General features: G+C 42.4%; 1 protein-coding gene across 2 annotated transcripts in view; it reads left to right on the top strand.

Moving 5' to 3' along the window:
* The window catches only part of PMFBP1 (polyamine modulated factor 1 binding protein 1), a 54,750-nt gene that overhangs the window by 21,812 nt on the left and 6,420 nt on the right, over positions 1 to 26,518 (top strand). For both annotated transcript variants that reach the window (XM_025370954.1, XM_025370955.1), the window contains exons 6-15: positions 9,743 to 9,913; positions 10,928 to 11,038; positions 13,365 to 13,491; positions 13,579 to 13,736; positions 17,138 to 17,381; positions 19,411 to 19,600; positions 19,770 to 19,923; positions 20,907 to 21,074; positions 21,346 to 21,483; positions 25,900 to 26,064. In XM_025370954.1, coding sequence (XP_025226739.1) covers positions 9,743 to 9,913; positions 10,928 to 11,038; positions 13,365 to 13,491; positions 13,579 to 13,736; positions 17,138 to 17,381; positions 19,411 to 19,600; positions 19,770 to 19,923; positions 20,907 to 21,074; positions 21,346 to 21,483; positions 25,900 to 26,064 — 1,626 coding nt within the window. The remainder of the gene's footprint in view (positions 1 to 9,742; positions 9,914 to 10,927; positions 11,039 to 13,364; positions 13,492 to 13,578; positions 13,737 to 17,137; positions 17,382 to 19,410; positions 19,601 to 19,769; positions 19,924 to 20,906; positions 21,075 to 21,345; positions 21,484 to 25,899; positions 26,065 to 26,518) is intronic.

The following is a 26,518-nucleotide window of genomic DNA, read 5'->3' on the forward strand; positions in this document are numbered from 1 at the left end:
GCATCACAGCTCATCACCCTCTGCCCAACCCTGCTTCCTTCCTCTTCCTTTCACAGGTGTTAATACCAACAGCTCTCCCTAACAATATCCAATCTTTTGTTAGTTCTCATGGGGGTCCGGCAGGGGGCTCTGCTAGGCCACAGGACTCATGCAAACCACAACTTCAGGATCAAATAGGAGGAAAAAGCTATGAAACATGGGAAAGAAGAGTCAAAACACCTGGTTTGTTTCTTTTTTCTTTTAACTGCTGTTTTTAATTACACAAGTAATACAATTATTATAGGCTTTCTAGACAGAAGTACAGAGATTAAATATGAAAGTCTGCCTTCAACCTCTTCCCCATCATTCTCCTCCTCTTCTTAGGTAATTACTTGAATCATATGTTGAGAATCCTCTTGGGGCTTGTGCTATATACAGTTACATATATAAATGGGCGGGAGGTTATTTTTACCTAAGTGGTTATCAAAGTGGTTTTAAAACTTACTTTCAAAATGCATTTTTTTTTTTAAGACAGTGGTGCAGTCTTGCCTCACTGAGGCCTCCGTCTCCCAGGTTCAAGTGATTCTCCTGACTCAGCCTCCAGAGTATCTGGGACTACAGTCACATGCCACTATGCGCAGCTAATTTTTGCATTTTTAGTAGAGACAGGGTTTTGCCATGTTAGCCAGGCTGGTCTCAAACTCCTGACCTCATGTGATCCACCCGCCTCAGCCTGCCAAAGTGCTAGGATTACAGGCATGAGCTACTGCACCCAGCCTAAAATGCACATCTTAACAATTTATTTTACTTACTACCTTGTATTTTGTAGTAGGGATGTACTACTTATTGACTTGTTTTTTCCTCTCTTTACAAACAGGCTGTAATTAACTTCCTTATTTCTTTTGGACAATTCTTGAAGTGTGATTGCTGGGTCAAAGGATATGCTTAGTTTTATTGTTTAAAGATACTTCTAAATTGTATACCAAAAAGGTTCTACCAGTTTACACTTTTACCAACAATAATTAAGAGAGTGTATTTCCCCACTCCCATCCACACTGTGTTTTCATTCTTTTAAAGTTGTGCTAAACCCTGATGGGTATGGGGAAAACGTTAACTGGTTACAATTTTCATTTCCTTAGTTCTAATAGTTGCAGTTTGGGTTACCCAGGAAGCCAACTCGAAGACAGAGTAGTGTGCAGGACATTTTTAGGGAGAGCTCTTGGTATTAACACCAGTGAAAGGAAGGAGAGGAAAGCAAGGTTGGGCAAAGAAAGAAGTTGACCTGTGATGCAGTCTCAACAAAGGCCTCAGCCAACCCCGCAGAGCTAGATGAACCTCAGAGCCTTGCTAAATTGAAGGGAAGGGAGCTGGCCTTTAAGCCTCCATGTCATCAACAGTTATGGGATGTGGGCCCCCCAGGGAGAGATGTGTGGCCTTGGGCAAAGCAGTTTTCTTCAGCCTACACAATCCCCATAAAGGGCAATAAGTCCTTCATTGCCAAAGGGGATCTGGAAAGCCTATCACAGTCTCCACCACACTTATGAAGTATTGAGCACTATTCATAAGCGTATTGGTCATATGGATTTCTGTTTCATGAATTACTTGTTAACTCATTTTTTACTGGGTTGTTAGTCTTTTTTTGCATTGGTTTATAGGAACTTCTTAATATATTACAGATAATAATGCTTCATTACGTATGTGGCAAATACTTTCTCCCAGTCTGTAACTTTTCATTTTACTTTATTAGTGGTATTTTTCACCATACAGAAGATTTTAATTTTTATTATTATTATACTTTAAGTTCTGGGGTACATGTGCACAACGTGCAGGTTTGTTACACAGGTAAACATGTGCCAGGCTGGCTTGCTGCACCATCAACTTGTCATTTACATTAGGTATTTCTCCTAATGCTATCCCTCCTCCAGCCCCCCACCCACCGACAGGCCCTGGTGTGTGATGTTCCCCACCCTGTATCCATGTGTTCTCATTGTTCAACTCCCACTTATGAGTGAGAACATGCAGTATGTGGTTTTCTCCTCTTGTGATACTTTGCTGAGAATGATGGTTTCCAGTTTCATCCGTGTCCCTGCAAAGGACATGAACTCATCCTTTTTTATGGCTGCATAGTATTCCATGGTGTATATGAGCCACATTTTCTTTATCCAGTCTACATTGATGGGCATTTGAGTTGGTTCCAAGACTTTGCTATTGTGAACAGTGTGGCAATAAACATATGAGTGCATGTGTCTTTATAGTAGAATTATTTATAATCCTTTGGATATATACCCAGTAATGGGATTGCTGGGTCAAATGGTATTTCTAGTTCTAGTTCCTTGAGGAATCGCCACACTGTCTTCCACAATGGTTGAACTAATTTACACTCCCACCAACAGTGTAAAAGCATTCCTATTACTCTACATCCTCTCCAGCATCTGTTGTTTCCTGACTTTTTAATGATCACCATTCTAACTGGCATGAGATGGTATCTCATGGTGGTTTTGATTTGCATTTCTCTAATGACTGGTGATAATGAGCTCTTTTTCCTAAGTTTGTTGGCTGTATAAATGTCTTCTTTTGAGAAGTGTCTGTTCATATCCTTTGCCCATTTTTTGATGGGGTTGTTTTTTTTCTTGAAAATCTGCTTAAGTTCTTTGTAGATTCTGGATATTAGCCCTTTGTCAGATGGATAGCTTGCAAACATTTTCTCCCAATCTGTAGGTTGCCTGTACACTCTGCTGATAGTTTCTTTTGCTGTGCAGAAGCACTTTAGTTTAATTAGATCCCGTTTGTCTATTTTGGCTTTACTTGCCATTGCTTTTGGTGTTTTAGTCATGAAGTCTTTACCCATGCCTATGTCCTGAATGGTATTGCCTAGGATTTCTTCTAGGGTTTATATGGTTTTAGGTCTTACATTTAAGTCTTTAATTCATCCTGAGAGAGTTAATTTTTGTATAAGGTGTAAGGAAGGGATCCAGTTCCAGCTCTCTGCATGTGGCTAGCCAGTTTTCCCAGCACCATTTATTAAATAGGGAATCCTTTCCCCATTGCTTGTTTTTGTCAGGTTTGTCAAAGATTAGAGGATTGTATATGTGTGGTGTTATTTCTGAGGCCTCTGTTCTGTTCCATTGGTCTATATATCTGTTTTGGTACCAGTACCATGCTGTTTTGGTTGCTGTAGCTTTGTAGTATAGTTTGAAGTCAGGTACCATGATGCCTCCAGCTTTGTTCTTTTTGCTTAGGATTGTCTTCGCTATGCAGGCTCTTTTTTGGTTCCATATAAAATTTAAAGTAGTTTTTTCCAATTCTGTGAATAAACTCAGTGGTAGCTTGATGGGGATAGCATTGAATCTATAAATTTCTTTGGGCAGTATGGCCATTTTCACGATATTGATTCTTCCCATCCATGAGCATGGAATGTTCTTCCATTTGTTTGTGTCCGCTTTTATTTCCTTAACAGTGGTTTGTAGTTCTCCTTGAAGAGGTCCTTCACATTCCTTGTAAGTTGGATTCCTAGGTATTTTATTCTCTTTGTAGCAATTGTGAGTGGGAGTTCACTCATTATTTGGCTCTCTGTTTGTCTGTTATTGGTGTATAGGAATGCTTGTGATTTTTGCACACTGATTTTGTATCCTGAGATTTTGCTGAAGTTGCTTATCAGCTTAAGGAGATTTTGGGCTAAGACACTGAGGTTTTCTAAATATACCACCATGTCATCTGCAAACAGAGACAATTTGACTTCCTCTTTTCCTAATTGAATATCCTTTATTTCTTTCTCTTGCCTGATTGCCCTGGCCAGAACTTCCAATACTATACTGAATAGGAGTGGTGAGAGAGGGCATCCTTGTCTTGTGCCGAATTTCAAAGGGAATGCTTCCAGTTTTTGCCCATTCAGTATGATATTGGCTGTGGGTTTGTCATAAATAGCTCTTATTATTTTTAGATATGTTCCATCAATACCTAGTTTATTGAGAGTTTTTAGCTTGAAGGGCTGTTAAATTTTGTCGAAGGCCTTTTCTGCATCTATTGAGGTAATCGTGGTTTTTGTCGTTGGTTCTGTTTATGTGATGGATTACATTTATTGATTTGCGTGTGTTGAACCACCGTTGCATCCCAGGGATGAAGCCGACTTGATCATGGTGGATAAGCTTTTTGATGTGCTACTGGATTCGGTTTGCCAGTATTTTATTGAGGATTTTCTCATCGATGTTCATCCGGGATATTGGTCTAAAATTCTGTTTTTTTGTTGTCTCTGCCAGGTTTTGGTATGAGGATGATGCTGGCCTCATAAAATGAGTTAGGGAGGATTCCCTCTTTTACTATTGATTGGAATAGTTTCAGAAGGAATGGTACCAGCTCCTCTTTGTACCTCTGGTAAAATTCAGCTGTGAATCCATCTGGTCCTGAACTTATTTTTGTTGGCAGGCTATTAATTATTGCCTCAATTTTAGAATCTGTTATTGGTCTATTCAGAGATTCAACTTCTTCCTGATTTAGTCTTGGGAGGGTGTATGTGTCCAGGAATTTATCCATTTCTTCTAGATTTTCTACTTTATTTGTATAGAGGTGTTTATAGTATTACCTGATGGTAGTTTGTATTTCTGTGGGATCGGTGGTGATATCCCCTTTATCATTTTTTATTGCATCTGTTTAATTCTTCTCTCTTTTCTTCTTTATTAGTCTGGCTAGCGGTCTATGTATTTTGTTGATCTTTTCAAAAATCCAGCTCCTGGATTCATTGATTTTTTTGAAGGGTTTTTTTGTGTCTCTTACCTCCTTCGGTTCTGCTCTGATCTTAGTTATTTCTTGTCTTCTGCTAACTTTTGAATTTGTTTGCTCTTACTTCTCTAGTTCTTTTAATTGTGATGTTAGGGCGTCGATTTTAGATCTTTCTTGCTTTCTCTTGTGGGATTTAGTGCTATAAATTTCCTTCTACACACTGCTTTAAATGTGTCCCAGAGATTCTGGTATGTTGTGTTTTTGTTCTCATTGGTTTTAAAGAACATCTTTATTTCTGCCTTCATTTCGTTACTTACCCAGTAGTCATTCAGGAGCAAGTTGTTCAGTTTCCATGTAGTTGTGCAGTTTAGAGTGAGTTTCTTAATCCTGAGTTCTAATTTGATTGCACTGTGGTCTAAGAAACAGTTTCTTGTGATTTCTGTTCTTTTACATTTGCTGAGGAGTGTTTTACTTCCAATTATGTGGTCAATTTTAGAATAAGTGCGATGTGCTGAGAAGAAAGTATATTCTGTTGATTTGGGGTGGAGAGTTCTGTAGATGTCTATTAGGTCCACTTGGTGCAGAGTTGAGTTCAAGTCCTGGGTATCCTTGTTAATTTTCTGTCTCATTGATCTGTCTGATATTGACAGTGGGGGTATTAAAGTCTCCCAGTATTATTGTATGGGAGTCTAAGTCTCTCTTTGTAGGTCTCTAAGAACTTGCTTTATGAATCTGGGTGCTTCTCTCTTGGGTGCATATATATTTAGGATAGTTAGCTCTTCTTGTTGCATCGATCCCTTTACTATTATGTAATGCCAGAATATTTTAATTTTTATGGAGTTGAATCTGTCAGTCCTTTATAAATTCTAGGTTTTATGTCTTGCTTAGAAAGGCCTTCACTGCCTTCAGGATTATAAAGGTTTATTGTGTATTTTCTTTAGCACTTTTATAATTTTGCATTTTTATGTTTTTATCTTTAGTCCATCTGGAATATATATTATATATGTATAATGACATAAGGCTCTAATTTTATTGTTTAAATGGATATCCAGTAGTCCCAAAACCATTTATTGAACATCCCAGGCCTTCCACACTGGTTCAGGTACCAGCTCACAAACCGATTCTTCTGTACACAGGACCTTCTCTGGATTGTGTATTCTTTTTATCTTTCTGCCAGTTCCTGTGCCAGTGTCAGAGTTTTTTAGTGACTTTAACTGGTAGCTTGTTTTAATAGATCCTGTTAGGACAGGTCCTCCTTCACTTTTCTACACTTTCCATTTTTTCTTGGCCATTTGTTTATTTCTTCTCTTAATGAAATTTAGATTCATGTTGACTGACTTTCAAATTATGTATGAATTTGGGGGAAATTAGCATGCCCTATGGAATATAACATATTTCTACTTTTATGCAAGTTTTCTTGTGTATCCTTCAGTAAGGTTTTGTACTTTTCTCTGTAGATCTCACATATTTCTTGCTATGTTTATTCCTAGACATATTTCAGTTGTTATTGGTTTTATAAATGGGATCTTTTATACATTTAATTTTATTAAATTTTTTTTTTGAGATGGAGTTTCACTCTTGTTGCCCAGGCTGGAGTCCAATGGGACAATCTCAGCTCACTGCAACCTCTGCCTCCCACGTTCAAGCAATTCTCCTGCCTCAGACTCCCAAGTAGCTGGGATTACAAGCATGTGCCACCAGGCCCAGCTAATTTTGTATTTTTAGTAGAGACGGGTGTTTCTCCATGTTGGTCAGGCTGACCTCGAACTCCTGACCTCAGGTGATCCGCCTACCTTGGCCTCCCAAAATGCTGGGATTACAGGCGTAAGCCACCAGGCCCAGCCAATTTTTTTTTGTTTCTGAGATGGAGTCTCACTCTGTCACCCAGTCTTGAGTGCAGTGAGGCAGTCTCTGCTCACTGCAACCTCCGCCTCCTGGGTTCAAGCAATTCTTCTGCTTCAGCCTTCTGACTAGCTGGGACTACAGGTACATGCCACCACGGACAGATAACTTTTGTTATTTTTGCAGAGACAGAGTTTCACCATGTTGGCCAGGCAGGTCTTGAACTCCTGACCTCAAGTGATCTGCCCACCTCAGCCTCCCAAGGTACTGGGATTACAGGTGTGAGCCACCATGCCTGGCCTAATTGTATTATTACTGATATATAGGAAAACTTCTCTCTTATCCTGCTACCTTACTGAGCTCTCTTACCAGATTTTCACTTGACTGTCTTGGATTTTCCTAAATTGCTTTCCCTTTCAAAATTTACACAACTTGTTTTCCACCTTATCATATTGACCAGCACCTCTAGAGCAATGTGGAATCGTGTAGCCTCTTTGTCTTGCTCCTCAATTTAAAGGAAGTAATTCTTGTATTTCACTATTAAGTATAATGCCTGGTTTTGGCTTCTTTTCAATCTCTTTTCTCAAATTGCAAATATGACTCTGTATATTTAGCTTATCAAGAATTGTTATGAGGAATAAAGGATGAATTTTATCAGATATTTTTATTAGCATCTATCCTTCAAGGAAGCAGATTACATGAATAGATTATCATATATAGTAACAATCTTTATGTTCCTGGAATAAACTCTACTTTATCATAACGTATTATTAATAATTTTAATGAACTTTACTAAATTTATTAAAAGTTTATTTTTTTCATCCATTTTCAGAAATGAGATTAGTTTGATGGCTTAAATGTTTGTGCTTTCCTCACATATTGGTGTCTGGATTATGCCATCCTAATATAATGAGCTGGAAAGCTTTTTACCTCCTTTTAAATCTCTGGAACTGTTTATATAACATAGGAAATATCTATTTCTTTAGTATTACAAATAAACCCAACTGTTTCTCATTACTGTGCTCAGCAGTCCCTTCACCTCTTCTACATTCTTGCAGTTTTCCTTGTGCTGTAAATAATTCCTTCTTAATTCTTTCAGAAACAATTGTGGGTGGCACAATTTCTCAATATTTCCATGTCTGAGCAAGGTTTATTTTGTCATCATCCTTGAATGCTAGTTTGGCTGTATATACAAACTTTCAAAAGCATCTTCCCTTAAGTCTTCGAAGATACTGCTGCATTTCCTTGTACCACCCAGTATTAGAGACGCATTGTTAGATGTCAATGTGTTTCTCATTTTTCGTAGATTACCTGTTTTATCTCTTTGAACACTGGAGGTTTTTAGGCTCAGGGGGTTAAGCCACTCAACACTTCACTAACCCTTTTAGTCTGAAGATCTACATTTTTCTTCACATCAGAGAATATTTCTCCTATTCCTTCTAAATTAATTTCCATTTTTCATCTCATAGTATTAAGAAGATATTGGGAGCTGTAGATATCTTCTTCCTTGTTAGCTTTTCTGTTATGTTTTCCAGTCATTTGCCCCTATAGACTCTGTATTACCTACATGAACATTATTTACAGTCAGTTTTAGATTTCTGCCTGGCCTTTCTGCAGCTTGCTCACGGGGGGCTTTCATGCTCAGTGAACATGAAGTATTCCTAACTTTGCCTGAAAAAGCCCGGTTAGGGAGACAAGTTTAATGGGGAAAGGATCTACCATCCAAACTAGAATTTTTTTTTTTTCACCGTGTATATCAATTTACCCCCTTATAAATGCGAACCAATAAGAGGGCAGTAACCTTCATGCATGATTTCAAACGATCTAGGGAAAGACATTTTAAAAAAAACAAACAAACATGGTTCAAGGAAAATAGCCATACTCATGTTGATGACAGTGTTAAGTGTTAATTTCTTTGAAGCACAATAGTACAAGATCCAATTTTAAACATGATCTGGGAGTCCTACTTCTATGAATTTAATGTACACAATTATCAGAATAAATACTCAAAGATTTATGTGCAAAAGTATTCATTTCAGCTTTGTTTCAGAAAAAACAATGTGGAAACAACCTATATTCTCATCAGTAGGAAACCAGATTCACACATTTAAAAGCAATTTAAAAGAACAAGATAGAAGCACATGTACTAGCATTGATAAATCTCTAACACATCTTGCTGAGTAAAAAAACATATTTTTTATGTTTTAAAAGCCAACGTAATTTATATTGTAGAGATTCATTTATATTATGTAAATATAGTATAAAGTTCTAGAATATGCACAGACTGTCATCTCTGGAAAGTAAAGAGATAATGAAATTAGAAGTAATGGTCGAAGAAAAATTCAGATCTGCCTGTACTGTTACAATGTTTTAGAGAGACAATATAAATATAATTACCTTTGTAATTTGAAATTAATTTTAAAAGAGGAGTAAGGTAGATCAATAAGTAACAATATGAAAACTATCTTAAATTAATTGTCAAGTGAAAACACAATGTTTAAATACTGTATAGAAGACTCATTTGTCGGCCGGGTGTGGTAGCTCAGGCCTGTAATCCCAGCACTTTGGGAGACTGAGACGGGTGAATCACCTGAGGTTAGCAGTTTGAGACCTGCCTGGCCAACATGGCGAAACCCCGTCTCTACTAAAAAATACCAAAAAAATTAGCCTGGCGTCGTGGCGCATCCCTGTAATTCCCACTACTTGGGAGGCTGAGGCAGGAGAATCGCTTGAACCCGGAAGGCTGAGGTTGCAGTGAGCCAGGATAGTGCCACTGAGCTCCAGCCTGGATGACAGAGTGAGACTCCGTCTCAAAAAAAAAAAAAAAAAAAAAAAAAGACTCATTTGTGTAAGAAAAAAAGTGAGAGTTATATGTGTATACGTATATGCATATACAAATATGCATAAAATATTCCTGAATGATATCCAAAAAGCTGGTAACATGGATTGTCATCAAGAAGGGGACCTGAGTCATAGTTAGGATGGAGGAAGACTTATCTTTCAGTGTCTTCTTTTGTGAACCATTTGGGCTTTTTACCATGTATATGCACTAGTTAATATTTTTTCTTTTGTTAAAGAAACCATGATTTCCATATATGAACATACACCTTTAGAATATAGGTCTAGAGATTTTCTGTGCTCGTGGAATTCTGAAGTAACTCACAAACTATAAACAAAACCAACCCATTATTTTTAAATCTCTCAGGAGCCTGAGAACAAGGGTGATCATTCAAAGGTACGAATATACACTGCTCCTTGCATGATTCAAGAGCATCAGGAGACCCTGAAACGACTGTCTGAGGTCTGGCAAAAGGTCTCTGAACAGGATGATCTCATTCAAGAACTTCGAAATAAGCTGGCCTGCAGTAACGCTTTGGTAAGTGCCTTCTTCTAGAAATGTCTCTGGGAGACCCTCAATCAAGACATGGGGAGAGAAAGGAGGGAAAAAGAGTCACCTAAATTAATCTTTTTCACCAAGAATCCTCAAATGTCTGATATATACTTGCCTTCCCACTTTGTTCATATTCTCCATGATAATGCCTCTCCCCATCCACGTAGTTTGAAATTCTAAAGAATCTTAAAATCTCTCACACAACAACCTAAATGCCCATCAGTCGGGAAATGGTTAAAGAGATTAAGAGAAATAATTAAAGAGATATCCCTATTGTGGAATAATATGCAGCCAGTAAAAACAACTAAGAACATCTGTAAGAGCGGCACGGAAGGAGCTTTGTGACTTATTGCCGAGAATAAGTTGCAGAATTCCATGTATAGTTCAGTCCTACTTTTGTTTTATCTCTGATGATAATACTAATCTGTAAGTACAAACTGAATTTTCAATACTGTCCTCTCCCTTAGTGGAAGTGAGAGAGGGGGGAATAAGTGAAGAGGGGGTTTCACTTTTCCATGCTTGGGTTTTATTTGAATTATTTTCAACAAATTCAAAAAAGCATAAAATTAAAACCAAAATTTCGTGTTTTTTTAATTTTTAAAAAAAGAAATTACACACACAGTCACACACTCCATAAGGAACTTCCTTCCTTAATTCTCAAACTTTGTATCCTGTCCTCTGATAGATTAGGTACATCTCTCCATCACAGCCCCTGAAGAACCTTCTTCTGCCTCATCAAATGGACCAAACAGAGGTTTAGGAGAGAGTGCAAGTGTGGGCACTGATGAACTTGAGACAGATCACATATGCCTTAGAAAACCTTGATGTCAGATGGGGAGCTTAACTCCTTCTCCCTACCTACCCCACAGGGAATGCCTGATGAATTGTATAATTCTGCAACAAACTTATGCCACAGAAAGGAACACTCTGAAATAATAATCATGGTAACAAGCATGTTTCATTGATCATCCGGCATAACCGATCTAAGCTTATTTGCAGGTTCTGGAGCGTGAAGAGGCTTTGATAAAACTACAAGCCGACTTTGCTTCCTATACAGCTACCCACAGATACCCTCCCAGCTCCTCAGAAGAGTGTGAAGACATCAAAAAGGTGGGAGAAATTTGCTGATCTGTGCCTACCGGGATCGGGCTGAGCTGGGTTTGATTCTGGGCTTTCCTACTTATTTTTTATTTTTATATGACAGTTTATATTTTATTTTATATCTGTATGACCTTGGTTGGCCCTGCCACAAGGATACTGTGTATAATGTATACCAAAATCCAAAGACAGGCTGCATTCAGTTTTGGAATTGCACCTGTCTCTTAACCCACTTCTAACAGTACACCTAAACAAGAGAATACTTCTGTTGCCTTGCTAGATTCAAAAGGACCATCCAGCCTCCTAGTGTCTGGCTGGAGTTGAAAAGTAGCTAATTTAGGAAAGATTATTAATCCAAATTTATTCCCCCTGCTTTTTTTTTTTTTTTGAGAACTCTGTGTTTACAAAATTCAAAACAGTATCGAAAGTTGATTCTAATAATAAATAAGCAGTTAAACCATGTAAACAAATAGCAAGAATTTATTGGCCAGGTGTGGTGGCTCATGCCAGTAACCCCAAAACTTTGGGATGCCAAGGCGAGCAGATCACTTGAGGTCAGGAGTTTGAGACCCACCTGTCCAACTTCGTGAAACCCCATCTCTACTAAAAATACAAAAATTAGCCAGGTGTGGTGGCGCATGCCTGTAGTCCCAGCTACTAGGGAGGCTAAGGCAGGAGAATCACTTGAACCCAGGAGGTCGAGGTTGCAGTGATCTGAGATCACACCACTGCACTCCAGTCTAGGCCACAGAATGAGACTCCATCTCAAAAAAAAAAAAGATGAACCAGGAGTTAAAACATGGCCAGGTGTCCTCTTAGGTGAGGTCCTGTTAAGTCAGCTGTGACTGAACTTGGTACCTGGCAAAGCCAGCCACAGGAGGCCACGCTGGGCAGGTGCTGGCATGCCTGCATGCCTCAAGACTGATGCCAAAATAGGGGTGAAGTGGGGTGGCAGAGGGAATAAACAACACGTCAGCTCCCCAAGGGGTTCTCTAGTGGGGGAGGAGGAGACTCTCCTCTTTCCAGGACTTTCCAATCCCAGAAACTTGGTTGAACAAGGGATCAATATTGAACTTTGTAATTCTTCCTTGGACATCTGTCAATATTTATTTTAAAGATCAGTTACATGTTATTCACATCCTGACCTAGAGCAAAAATCTCATAAGACTCCATTTTTTTAATGATACAAACTTCCCCAAGAAGCAGAGTACATCTTCCCCCATCGTGCTGTGTTTCCTTTCCAAAGCCTTCATGCTTAGCAACGAGAGACCCACGCCAGCTTTTTCCAGCAGGCCTCTCCTCCCATCGGCCAGTGTGGCACAGTGTGGGGCTTTGAGTCCCTGTAGTGCCCACTCCTGGGTCCTCTCCCCAATATCCCTGATGCCCAGGCAACGAATTGCTCCTCCCCAGCCACATGCTCCTGCCTTCTTTTGGTGAGGAAGACAATCCCCTCTCCTTCAAGGTAGAAGCCAAAGGCCTTGCAGAAGGGCCCCAAGCCCCATGTGATGTGACCACCAGCTCCTCACCCCTCCTCCAGCTCTCCCCATCGCCTGCTCCGTGACAGCCGCACTTGCCTCCTACATGTTCCCTCCACAGGCCTTGTCTCTGGCTAGTCTCCCCGCCTGAAAGCTCACCTCCAGCAAGTCTCAGCTGAGAGGCCATCTTTGCAGGGAGGCCAGCCTATTGTCCTACTTAAAATTACAACATGCACCTCACCCACCCATGCCCTTCCATTCCCCTTCACTCTTCTGTTTCCCCCATAGCACTTATCAACTGTTAGCATTTTCTATAAGTCACTACTTATTATGCTCTTCATCTCACCCACTAAGGCAGCTCTGCGGGGACAAGGATTTGTCTGTGTCTTTTGCTCCACATTATTTGCTTTGAAAACATTAACAGAGTCATGCCCAGCACCCAGGACAGTGCCGGGCACACAGTAGATTCTCCATAAACAACTGTCTGTCTCAGCGAGGAAGGAATACAGGGATGGCTGCTTTTATGTGTATTCCGTGTGAGCCTGAGAAGTCTGCAGTATCCTTTTGTTTTATTCTGTTTAAAAAAAAATGTAATTGAGATACAGTGGACAAATTCACCATTGGTTTTTAGTATATTCACAACATTGGGCAATCATCACCACTACCTAATTCCAGAACATTTGTGTCACCCCAGAAGAAACCCTGTACCAGCAGTCACTCCACGTACCCATCCCCTGGCCCCCAGCAACCGTTACTCTACTACTCTGTCCCTACCGACTGTTGTGTGTGGCCGCTGGGCATTTTAGAAAGCATTCTCCATTGTCTCTCATCTCCTCATCCTGCCCTATTCTTCCATCTGCCAGATACTGAAGCACTTGCAGGAGCAGAAAGACAGCCAGTGCCTGCATGTGGAGGAGTACCAGAACCTGGTGAAGGATCTGCGCATGGAACTAGAGGTCATGTCGGAACAGAAGAAAAACATCATGAAGGGTAAACCAGGGTGGCAGGCTGTGGCAGGGGAGCCAGATGGAAGCCTAGCTCTCCCCTGAGCATAGACTCTGTCCCGCCCCATGGTAGACATGATGAAGCTGGAGCTGGACCTGCACCGACTGCGGGAGGAGACATCTGCCCACATTGAGAGGAAGGATAAGGACATCGCCATCCTGCAGTGCCGGCTGCAGGAGCTGCAGCTGGAGTTCACCGAGACCCAAAAGCTTGCTTTGAAGAAAGACAAGGTAAAATGAGGAACACTGGTTGGATTCCCAATGGGGCAGGTGTGAGGCCATGCCCTGGCAGGAACCGGTTCTGCCTTCACCCACCGTGATTGCTTTGGGAGCCTCAACATAAGCACAATGAGATGGTGGCTCTTCAGGCCCAGGTGCAATTCTAAGCACTTCTTTGGTATTTCTCATCATACATAATAAATGAATCTGATCATGCAGGGACCAAAACAGAGGCACTGATTTTCCCAAGCCCCGCAAGGTAGCAAGAGCATTTGGGACACACTTACTTGCATGATTCCCTTATACTCTTTTTATGCTTGATAGTGGAAGGAAATGATATAAAATAATAGGTAGCCTTACTAAGAATTTCAAGTGAATTTCACTTTTAAAATTACAAATATCTGGCTGGGCATGGTAGCTCATGCCTGTAATCCCAGCACTTTAAGAGGCCGAGGTGGGGAGATCCCTTGAGCCCAGTTTGAGACCAGCCTGAGTAACATGATGAAACCCTGTCTCTACAAAAAAATGCAAAAATTATCTGGGCACGGTGGTGTGCACCTGTAGTCCCAGTTACTTGGGAGGCTCAAGTCACAGGATCATGTGAGCCCCTTGAGCCCAGGAGGTGGAGGCTGCAGTGAGTCGTGATCATGCCATGCACTCCAGCCTGGACCTAGAATGAGACCCTATCTCAAAACAAACAAACAAATTACAAATAGTTTATGAATATGTAAATAGGCAGTTTGAAAATATTAATGGAGCTGTGCCCTAAAAGAACTGTTACTGCCAACATAAATCAAGTTCTTAGAAAAACGTAGAAATGGAACCAAGAACAGAAAAGTTGTGAAACCAATGCAAGCTTTTGTAAGCAGTACTATTCCAACTCTGAACTTCCGTCAGAGCTATTAAAAATAATCCAGCTGAGGGCTGGGTGCAGTGACCCACACTTGGAATCCCAGCACTTTGGGAGGCCGAGGCAGGTGGATCACTTGAGGTCAGGAGTTCAAGACCAGCCTGACCAACATGGTGAAAGCCCGTCTCTACTAAAACGAACAAACAAACCACAAAATTAGCTGGACATGGTGGTGCATGGCTGTAATCCCAGTTACTTGGGAGGCTGAGGCAGGAGAATGACTTGAAGCCGGGAGGGGAGGCTACAGTGAGCCAAGATTGCACCACTGCACTCCAGCCTGGGCAACAAGAGTGAACTCTGTCTCAAATAATAATAATCACCATCATCATCATCCAGTTGATAGGCTGGCTGGTCAGGAAAACCTCCTGTTTCAAGGCACAGAGGAGATATGCCCATCAAAACAGAGGCATTTGGAGAGATGATGACAAGGCACAGAGTCTGGGTAAACAGCTTTGAGTCATTTGTATATTCACTCCACAAATATTTTTGAGCCCTGAGATATGCCAAGCACTGTCCTAGACACTAAGAATATAATAAAACCTGCAACATGCCGCCTCTCATGGAGCTTGCACTCCTGTGTGGGGAGACAGCCAGTAAACAAAATTAATATATAATACTGATATACCCACGTCAGACACTGATAAATCCCTCCGACAGCTTGGTGGCGGTTTTACACAGAGTGATCAGGGAAGTCCTCTCTGATAAGGTGACATTGGGGCAGAGATTTGAACGAAGTGAGGGAGCCACCCAGGCAGAGGTCTGGTGGACGAATATTCCAGGCAGAGGGAATAGCAAGTGCAAAGGCCCTGAGGTGGGGTCTGCTTGGAGTGTTCCAGGAGCTCAGCGGAAGCAGAGAGGGGTGGGGGTGGCAAGAGGTGAGGTCAGACAGGTAGCCTCGGACCAGACCATAGGGTGATTGTAAGGACTCTCTCCTTTTTCTAAGAGATGGAAGCCAGTGGAGGGTTTTGAGCTGAGGCAAAAGATCTGACTTGCACTTTTAAGATCCCCGCCTCTAGCTGGGCGCAGTGGCTCATGCCTGTGATCTCAGAACTTTGGGAGGCCAAGGTAGGAGGATCACTTGAGCCCAGGAGTCTGAAACCAGCCTGGGCAACATGGTGAGACCCCATCTCTGCAAAAAGAATGTTTAAACTAGCTGAGTGTGATGGCCACCCCTGTAGTCCCAGCTACTCAGGATGTTAGCGGTGGTAGTTATCCGTATGGGTCTATAGCAACCTCAGATCTTGCCTCCTTAGAAGAAAGAATTTGACTGAGGGACAGAAGGCAGAAGGAGAGACTGAGGCAAGTTTTAGAGCAGGCAGGTGTGAACATTTTTTAAAAGCCTTAGAGCATTAATGAAAGGAAGGAAAATACACTTGGAAGAGGGCCAAGCAGGTGACTTGAGAGACCGAATGCCGTTTGACCTCTTGACTTGGGGTTTTCTTACTGCAACCTGCCAGGTTCAAGCGATTCTCCTGCCTCAGCCTCCCAAGTAGTTGGGATTACAAGTACCCACCACCATGCCTGGCTGATATTTGTATTTTTATTATGAGATGGGGTTTCACCGTGTTGGCCAGGCTGGTCTCTTACTCCTGACTTCAAGTGATCCACCTGCCTCGGCCTGCATATACTCCTGGGGTCCTGCATTACTTCTCACCATTCTCCTAACTCCTGAGACCTTACCCAGGAATCTGCTGCTCACCAGTTTCAGGTGTTTTCTATCTATTAGAAGCCTGCCTTTCCCTGGCACCAGCTGTGACCAATTATTACTTTAGAGTGACAATTAACAACCTCCTGACTATCACCTGATGGTCGCCCGACAACCCTGGTGTATGTGGCAGGGGAGCCCTCTCCTGCCCTGCTCACACCTGACTAGCTACCTGCTGTAAAGGGAGGCTGAGATGGGAGGATCGCTTGAGCCTAGGAGGTTATAGCTGCATTGAGCTATGGTCGTGCCACTGCACTCCAGCCTGAGCAACAGAATGAGACTGCCTCAAAAACTAAAACTAAACTAAGATAATAAAAGACCAGGCATGGTGGCTCAGACCTGTAATCCCAACACTTCGGGAGGCTGAGGCAGGTGGATCATTTGAAGTCAGGAGTTTGAGACCAGCCTGGCCAACATGGTGAAACCCCATCTCTACTAAAAACACAAATATTAGCCAGGCGTGGTGGCGCATGCCTCTAATCCCAACTGCTTGGGACGCTGAGGCAGAAAAATGGCTTGAACACGGGAGGCTGCAGTGAGCCAAGATCATGCCATTGCACTCCAGCCTGGGTGACAGAGAGAGACTATGTTTCAAAAACAATAAGAATAAGAATAAAGACTCCCTCTCTTGACGGTGTGGAGAATAGCCTGAGGGGAACAGGAGTGGAGGCAGGGAGGTTCGCCCAATGTCCAGACAGGGGATGCCAGTGACTTGGATGAGGGCTTGAGACAACCTCTCATTGCCTTCATCCACCGCCGCTCAGAGCTTTCCCAGCATTTGCATTTTGCTTTCTTCAGTTCCTCCAAGAGAAAGATGAGATGCTGCATGAGCTGCAGAAGAAACTGACACAGGTTCAGAACAGCTTCCTGAAAAAGGAGAAGGAGCTGGAGAAGCAGCAGTGCATGGCCACAGAACTCGAAATGACGGTCAAGGAGGCTAAGCAGGACAAGTCCAAGGAGGTGGAGTGCGAGGCCCTACAGGCTGAGGTCCAGAAGCTGAAGAACAGTCTCGAAGAAGCCAAGCAGCAGCAGAGGCTGGCTGGTGAGGCCCCCGCAGGTGCTGTCCCCACCACACTTTTCTGTGGGGCTAGAGCAGCCCTAGAGCAGCCACCTTCTCTCTCCCAGAGGCCACTTCCCTCGCCCCCTCCAGTGTCTCACTGCAGACCTTCTCAGGGCCTCATCCTACACCTCACAGCAGTGGCCACCACCCTCTTGTATTCCTTCACCCACTCCCAAGCTCACCTGCCCTCTGGAGTCACCCACCCACCATTCTCCCAGCAGTCTTGCCTGAAGACCCTGGGCCTTCCTGGTCACAGGGAGGCAGGGCTCTGTCCTTTGCACCACATTCCTCTCCATCTTCTCCAGGCCCTCATCACACAATTTGCTTCTCCCTTCCCTGGCTTTTTATTCCCTTTCTCCTTTTTGCCCCCAAATACATTCTGTTCTGTGCAGCTTGTACTGTGGATGATGTCCTTGTCCCTCCACAGAGCCTGCTTTCTCAGAGGTCACCAATAACTTCTTGCCTTAGGTACAGGGTTTCTCTGGGGGTGATGAAAATGTTCTGGAATTAGATATTGATGATGGTTGCATGACTTTGTGAGTATCCAAGAAAACCACTGAATTGTATACTTTTAAAGGGTAAATTTGCCAGGCACGGTGGCTCATGCCTAGAATCCCAGCACTTTTGGAGGCCTAAGTGCGTAGATCACTTGAGCACAGGAGTTCAAGATCAGTCTGGGCAATGTGGCAAAACTTTATCTCTACAAAACACAGAAATTAGCCAGGCGTGGTGGTGGGCACCTGTAGTTCCAGCTACTTGGGAGGCTGAGGTGGGAGGATCACTTGAGCCTGAGAGGTCAAGGTTGCAGTGAGCTGAGATTATGCCAGTGCACTCCAGACTGGGCAACGGAGTGAGACTCTGTCTCATAAAAAGTGGAGGGGGGGTGCTAAATTTATATTACATGAATTACTTATCAATTTATAAGATAAGATCCAAGCTTGGCTTCCTTCTTTACCCTCCTTTAATGCTGTGTTCCTTGATGCTATTGGCTACTTATGCCTCAAATCTTGTTTCTCAGCTTTGGAGATATCACAGGTCCATCCTTCTACTACAAACCTCCCCATCGTTCTCTTTTCTCTCCTGCTTTGACTGTAGTCATCTAGAGACTCTCCCCTTCTTATTCATTCTTCAGTGAGCTCCCTCCTCTGTGTAGCTCCCCTTCTCTATAGGTAACTCCAAAACTTCAAGCCCCAGCTCTAACTTTGTAACTGCCTTCCCCTCATACCCGGTGGAAGCAAAGGCATGGGCTAGAAGAATATTGCTGGAAGTTTTTCTCTATTCTAATGTGTTCCAATTTTCCTGAAGCAGTTTTTCTTTTATGTCAGATTCCTGCTCAAGAACCCGCTAAATCACATCTAAGCATTTCTCTTAGGCTTCCAAAGTCCTCCAAAGCCCCCGCTCATCCATCCACTTATTCAACTCTATCACCCACCGTTCCTCCACCATTTCCCTTTCCAGTCAAACTGATGTCTTCTACCCTCCTCCCACACACCTTCCCCATTCTCCTCACCAGGCATCTGCTCTAACAATCCCCGCCCCTGGAATTCCCTTCCTCCCACTTCTTTTTCTACATCTCAGCTTCTGTTTCTCCACTCATCCATCTCCAAGCACTCTGGCCCATGTGGATCTCTCTTCCTGAACCCGGTCAGTGTGAGTTTAACATGACAATGTTCTCTAGGACGGTGGGCCGGTAACCCTCCCTCAGGAGCCTCTAAACTCCAGGAGAGTCAGGATTTGTCCCCAGTGACAGAATGAGTTGCACATGAGTTACTGAGAAATTTCTACCAATGTGTTTAATTTTAGTCGAGAAGGTGTCCACAGCTGAGGGGTAGACAAAGACAGATAATTTAATAGGGCTCTTTAGGACTGATTGTGAAATGGAGAGAAATGAGGACAGACTGGGAATTGAAGTAGAGCACAAAATGAAAGGAGAAACTCTTCAGCCAGGCTGATAACAGTGTGATCTTCATACACCCTCCCTTCTCACATGGCCGTCTCCCCACTTCCGCAGCTCAGCAAGCAGCCCAGAGCAAAGAAGAGGCTGTGCTGGCAGGCTGTCACCTGGAGGACACCCAGAGGAAACTGCAGAACGGCCTCCTCCTGGACAAGCAGAAGGCAGACACCATCCAGGAACTACAGCGAGAACTTCAGAAGCTGCAGAAGGAGTCTTCGATGGCTGAGAAGGAACAAACCTGCAACAGGTGCCCAGGCTCACCTCCAGAGAGAGGTTCTGTCCCTCTTGAGCCAGCCGGGCCCTGTGTGGGCAGCTGCCCAGGCATGGGAAAGCAAGGACTTTCCATGGGGTCAGCTCTGCAATCTGCCCACATGGGCACTGAAGTCTGTCCTCCTGTGGCTGTTATTTTGCTTTAGAAAACGGGCGGAGGAGCTGTCATCAGAACTCTCTGAAGCCCTGAGGAAGCTTGAAAATTCAGACAAGGAAAAGAGGCAGCTTCAGAAGACAGTGGCTGAACAGGATATGAAAATGAATGACATGCTCGATCGTATCAAGCTCATTCAGCACCAGGTGTGACGGGCAGGCAGACAGCCCATTCAAGTGCTTGCTCTGCTTAAGATAAAACACAGGCCAGGAGCAGTGGCTCACACCTGTAATCCCAGCTCTTTGGGAGGCCAAGGCAGGCAGATCACTTGAGCCCAGGTGTTCCAGACCAGCCTGGGCAACATAGCAAGACCCCACCTTACAAAAAAAAAAAAAATACAAACATTATCAGGGCATAATGGCACATGCCTGTAGTCCCAGCTACTTGGGAGGATAAGGTGAGAGGATCCCTTAAGCCTGGTAGATTGAGGCTTCAATGAGCTATGATCTCACCGCTGCACTACAGTCTAGGTGACAGAGTGAGACCCTGTCTCAAAAAAAAAGGAAAAAGATTAAATATATCAGACATTATTTGGGAAGATGTCACTACCAATCCATGCAAATTAATTGACCAGAATTGTGTTAGTATGCTAAGCCAGCCTCTCAGCACCAGCTCCCATTACCAGTGAGAAGCATTTTCAATGGTTAACCTTAAAATTAATCAAACAACAATGTTGTTTTTTCTAGGATTCAAAAGCTATTCTTATCAGTCAATTTATTTATTTTTTAAACAGTGCCCAGCAGCAGGAGATAATTGTCAGTCAATTTAAAGTCTTTGATCTCTGAATTACTCTTTTTATGCTCCTCTAAGATTTTTTAAACTTCATTCAAAAAGGTTTTTGATAAAGATTTGGAATCTTCCAAATCTTTGGGAAGAATTGATGAGAAAGTAGGAGAGAAAGCCGGTGCTTAGGAATTGGATCAATAAATAAAATAAATTGCTATATCTGACTGAACAAACAAAAAATGTTACAGACATTAGAGGAAACCTTTTATTTTACGTATGCTATATAACTAAGGAATTGTCTTCTTATTCATTCCAGCCATGCCCTATGTGCAATTGTCTGTATTTTTCCCCCAAATATAATATAGTCTAAGACAGTCTTTCAGCTCAGTCTTTATTTTTTCAGCACAGGGAGCAAGAATCCACCAAATGCAAGTTAGAAGATGATCTTCAGGAGGCCACAAAGCTACTGGAGGACAAACGGGAGCAGCTGAAGAAGAGCAAAGACCGTGAGAAGCTGATGGAGGAAGAACTTGAAGCTCTGCGGCAGGAATTTAAAAAGAAAGACAAGACGGTGAGTGGGAGAATCCCAGGAGAGCTGGGTCAGGAATCCAGAGTGGGACATGACCCCAGCCGGACCTTGGGGGATGCAGAGGCAATGGATGCTCAGACCTTAGGAAAGACAGGAAGGACAGTGGGAAAGGCCAGCGAGGAGGGGAGTGAGAAGGCCTGAGCTCCCGCAGGGTGGAGATAGAGCTGGGGGAGAGGGAGGATGGAGTGGGGCTTTTATAGTTATCTGAGATTAACACCTCTTTACTGTGCTTTATTCTTTAATGAGCGAACAGTTGAAAGAGAATTCCAGAAAGTTGGAGGAAGAAAATGAGAATCTCCGAGCAGAGTTACAGTGTTGTTCTACACAACTGGAATCCTCTGTCAACAAATACAACACCAGCCAACAGGTCATCCAAGACTTGAATAAAGAGGTGAGTAGATAGGAACCCCAAGGGAGTGAGGAACTTGAACCCGGTGACCCTTGACCTGAAATCTGTACCCACCTCTCCTCCACACAGAAATGCAGCTAACTGCTCAGCCAACTGTGGATCCTGGGCCACCTGCAGCTCCACTTCCCTCCTGGTTGGCACCTGGTTGCTGAGCCAGAGAAATGTTTCTTCCATATGTGGAAGATCTCATCTCATATCTGGTGGAGCCCCCAAGCTATTTGGGCTTTGGCATCAAGTCTTCCAATGTTCTGTTTTAGACCAGAGTTGAATGAATCCATTTTGGGGGGCAATTTGCTAGGGAACACTTCCAAAACTTGTCACGAAGCACAAAAAGGAGATGAAAGGGGGGACAGTTATTTTTCATTACACAAGTAAAAATGACAGAAAGGAGTAAATAGCATCTGACATACGCTAAGCACTGTGCTTGAATTCAGTCATGATTTATTTATCATCCACTTAAGCTCTTTACATGGCTTCCATCTGCTCTACTGCCAACAAGAGAGACATGATAGAGGAAAGAAAGATGGAGGGCCAAAGTCACTGACCAGCAAGTGATGGGATGAACCACTATTTGAACCTGAATTATCCAGTTCTTTTTTTTTTTTTTTTTTTTTGTTTTGTTTTGTTTGAGACAGAGTCTCGCTCTGTTGCCCAGGCTGGAGTGCAGTGGCCGGATCTCAGCTCACTGCAAGCTCCGCCTCCCGGGTTCACGCCATTCTCCTGCCTCAGCCTCCCGAGTAGCTGGGACTACAGGCACCCGCCACCTCGCCCGGCTAGTTTTTTGTATTTTTTAGTAGAGACGGGGTTTCACCGTGTTAACCAGGATGGTCTCGAACTCCTGACCTCATGATCCGCCCGTCTCGGCCTCCCAAAGTGCTGGGATTACAGGCTTGAGCCACCGCGCCCGGCCTTTATCCAGTTCTAATACCTCTTCCCTTTCTCCCTCATGATAAGCAGCCATCCTTTCTCCAGCTAAATCCTTTCCACCTTTCTGGGCAAGAGAAAAATATAACACCTTGGTAGATGGTCTCTTGGGCTACAAATGAAAGGCCAAGCAGCCCTTTCCTATTATTGACAGTAATTAATTTATAAAATACTGTGGAAATATTCTAGAATCAAAGAACCCCAGTATAACTGAGGAACTGAATTTGTAATTGTAATTAATGTTAAGCTTATTTAAATGTAAATAGCCTCATGTGGCTAGTGGCTACTATATTATACAGCACAGGCCTAAGGCACTGACTGTTCTCAGCGTTGTCCTCCAGAGATAATAATCTCTCCTTGAGTGTGATCCAGAGTTGAAGTCTGAGTCACTGAGATCCCTAAGGAACCTCCATGAATATATGGGATACTCAGATTCCTACGTGTTTAGTATGAACCTAGTGTCATATTTGCCAAAAGAAAGATAACCAAGTAAATGTGAAAGTAAAAACAATAATTTCAGATTACCTTTAATGAGAATCAGGAAGTTAAGGGATTTGTGTGTGTGTGTGTGTGTGTGTGTGTGTGTGTGTAAGCATCTTCAACTTTTAAAAACATCCCTCACATAGGAAAACTTAATTAATTGAAATGGTCATTAGAAAGAAGCTTTGATTATTTTTCTAGAATGCACTTCCTTTCATTAATATTCCATATTTTAATTTGAAAATTTTCCATTTGAAGCCAAGGCAATATACCTTGATATCTTTTTCATCTCTTTGATTCTAGAATATTTCTACAGTATTTTATAAATTAATTACTGTCAATAATAGGAAAGCTCATTTATTTTTTACATATTCAGTCTGTATTTGGACATTTTATTGAACTCACTTATAAGTTGTAATTGTTTTTTAGTTACTTCTCATGGATTTAAGTAGATGATTATATTATTTGCAAGCAACAACAGTTTTCTAATATCTCTTTGCAATATTTATATTTACTTAATTTTTCTTGCCTTATTGCATTGGACAGTACCTACAGTTGAATGTTCAACAGCAGCAGTGTTGGCAGACATTTTTTTCTGGATCTTAAAGGAATGCCTCTGTTTTAGTATGATGTTCCCTGTAGCCTTCTTGTTGCTGCCTTTAGTAGTTTTTTTTCAGTTTCACATTACTAAGAGTTTTATTAATATGGATGCTGAATTTTATCAAATGCTTTTTAAAAAAAAATTATTGAGATGATTATATCAACCTTCTTAACCCACTTCCCATTTAGAAAGAAAAAAATTGCAGCTCACTGCTAGTGCAGTATTCTTGGGGCAAATGGGAAATGAGTTAAATAAATAATGTGGTGAATAAAATTAAGTAATTGATCCCAATTTTGGCCTACCCTTGCATTCCTAGTATGAGTCCTGATTGTGCATCATGTCTCATTCTTTTAATATAACATTTGGCACATTCTAAGAAGTGAAATAAGATCAGTATGATTGGAATGCATTGATCAAGGGAGACGTTGGTATATAATGAGATTAGAAAGGAAGCAGGAACAGACATTATGGCCTCTGTTAAGAAATTTGGGGTTTTATTCTAAAAGCAACAGAAAGCCATTGATGGATTTCCTCAAAGGGACAGGGGAGGTGATTTGATCTAAGTATGCAAAATATAACTTTGACTACTGTGTGGAAATGGATTGCAGGGAGTGGTAGGTATGGAAGTGAAGAGACCATTTAGGAAGCTATTTCTGTCCAGGCTAGAATTTCTGGCCAGTGAAGAAGGAAGGGAGCAAATTCAGGATGTGTTTTGGAGGTCTAACTAGAATTCACCAGTCTAGCTGATGGAATGGATATGAGAGAAAGTGAGGAATCAGTGATGACTTCATGAAATTCACCTATAAAACCATCTAGACCTAATACCATTGACAGCAGAGAGAGTAGGTCTTTTATTAGAACTTTTACTAGAACTTCTTGATTCTATAATTCACATATTTCTATATGTAGATTTTTAGAATCTTTCTCCAAGCTAAACCACTCATGTTAGCAAAACTTTTTAAAGCTTCCATTTTAGCTTCTAGCTTCACTGTCATTTTTTTTCACCATCCTCAGTTTTAGTGTCTTACCTCTATACTGACATTTCTCATTCAGCCATCACTTATCAAGCACTGACAGTGAATTATAGTTTCTCCAGTGATTCCTCTGGTTTACTGGGCAGACCCTGCTGACTCCATGTTTTTCAGAAGTCCCCAGAAAAGATGCACTTCTGTTTTCAGAAGACCAAATTATTTCATCTTTAGGAATAGTTTCACCACCAGGGCATGTAAAATACAGTGTCAGAAGTCCAATCTACCACTTTTCATCTCACTAATTCCCAGGGCCAAAGGTACTCAAAATTCTATCTGAAAAAGTAATAAACTTGAAACAGTGAACAGTTACTGGAGATAAAACAAGAAAACCCAAAAGAATGTGTTTCTGTGTGCATGGCCACTTTCAGATGCAGGTGTGCTAGAATACCAAAGAATACAAGTCAGGCATATGAATTTCTGCGGTCTCCCTCCAGCTTCCAGACTCAGAAGCAGATATCTGTCCTGTATTTAAAGTATATAAGGTGGCTAGTTTCTCTATGTGTCTATGACAATAACTCATAGTCGTATAGTAAAAGAAAGCCCTTTGTACATGTATCACCTCATTTGATCATCATAAAAACTCCATGAAACAAAATGATTTCAATTTGTGGAAGCAGAAACTGATGCTGGAGAAATAAGTAAATGATAGAACCTGGACCTCAACCCAGATTTTTCTGACTCCAGACTTCAACTTCCTTTTAACTATACCATGAATACTCATTACGAAGTTGAAAACAGACTTCAGTTTTTAAACACACTTCTACCAGAACTACATGTTCCCTAACATGTTGATCAATTGATCCCTAACTCCAAAAATGCAATATTTCACGTGACAGAACAATGACCATTTCTGAGCATTTCCTGAACCTCTGTCATGTGCCATGCCTGAGTTACAGCAATGGGGAAACAGCAGGAAACAAAACACAGGCACAGTCCTGCTTTCATGGTACATCAAGTCTAGTGAATTACATCAGGAACTGAGTGAGTCATAAAACACAAAGGAAACGTTGTTATCATGTTCACTAACCTCAAATCGGATTCCAGGTCTTTATCAAAGACTGCAGAGTATGTGAAATGGACTTTTTTGTGTACTTGGTATATCATGCCCCAGCACAGCTGGTACTCCTGGTGTTTGAGGGAAATGCTAACTAGAAAGGGAAATGTGGCCGGGGGTTGCAAAAGAGCCTGGAAAGACAGCTCTACCTTTTACAACAGTGAAGTGAAGATGTGGGTGTTAACACGGACTCTGCAGGTTGTTGCAGACAGGAGAGAGCCTAGCTCTTGTTCATTTCCTATAGGCACAGAGAATGCCTCTATGACCCTGAGCTGGCACCTTGACAGTTCTGTTCTCCCTCCCTAAAGATAGCCCTTCAGAAGGAGTCCTTAATGAGCCTGCAGGCCCAGCTGGACAAAGCTCTACAGAAGGAGAAGCACTATCTCCAGACCACCATCACCAAAGAAGCCTATGATGCATTATCCCGGAAGTCAGCCGCCTGCCAGGACGACCTGACCCAAGCCCTCGAGAAGGTGAGGCCACACCCTCTAGTCTCCAGGGCTGTTTTCAGGCAAGGAAATGTCAAGGTAGTGGGAGAGGCACAGGAGCCAATTTCCTGCCTATTGACTGTCACTGGGGCCATCTCAAACCCTTGTGTGGGCTGGGATGTCTGTGCAGAGAAGGCCTGCTTCCTCTTTGTGAGGCTTGGAGCTGGGTGGAGGGCGGAGGAAGAGGCCAAAGATCAAGGCCAAATCTGGCAAGCCTTTCTGCCCATGGGTGACTCGGGGGCAAGGTTGTCCCAAAGTCTGGATTGTCAGGGAAATTCACGCCCCATCCTGTGCTGATCATGGCCGGCCCATCAATTCATGGGATTGGAAAGGGAAGAAATGGAGGGAGTGGGTAGGGAGGAGAAAGCAGGGTACAGAAAACCAACCACTGTCATTTCCCACCCCGCTCTGGGAGACTAAGCAATGTGACCATCTGTTT

The sequence above is a fragment of the Theropithecus gelada genome, chromosome 20 (genome assembly GCF_003255815.1).
Source record: "Theropithecus gelada isolate Dixy chromosome 20, Tgel_1.0, whole genome shotgun sequence".
NCBI lineage: Eukaryota > Metazoa > Chordata > Mammalia > Primates > Cercopithecidae > Theropithecus > Theropithecus gelada.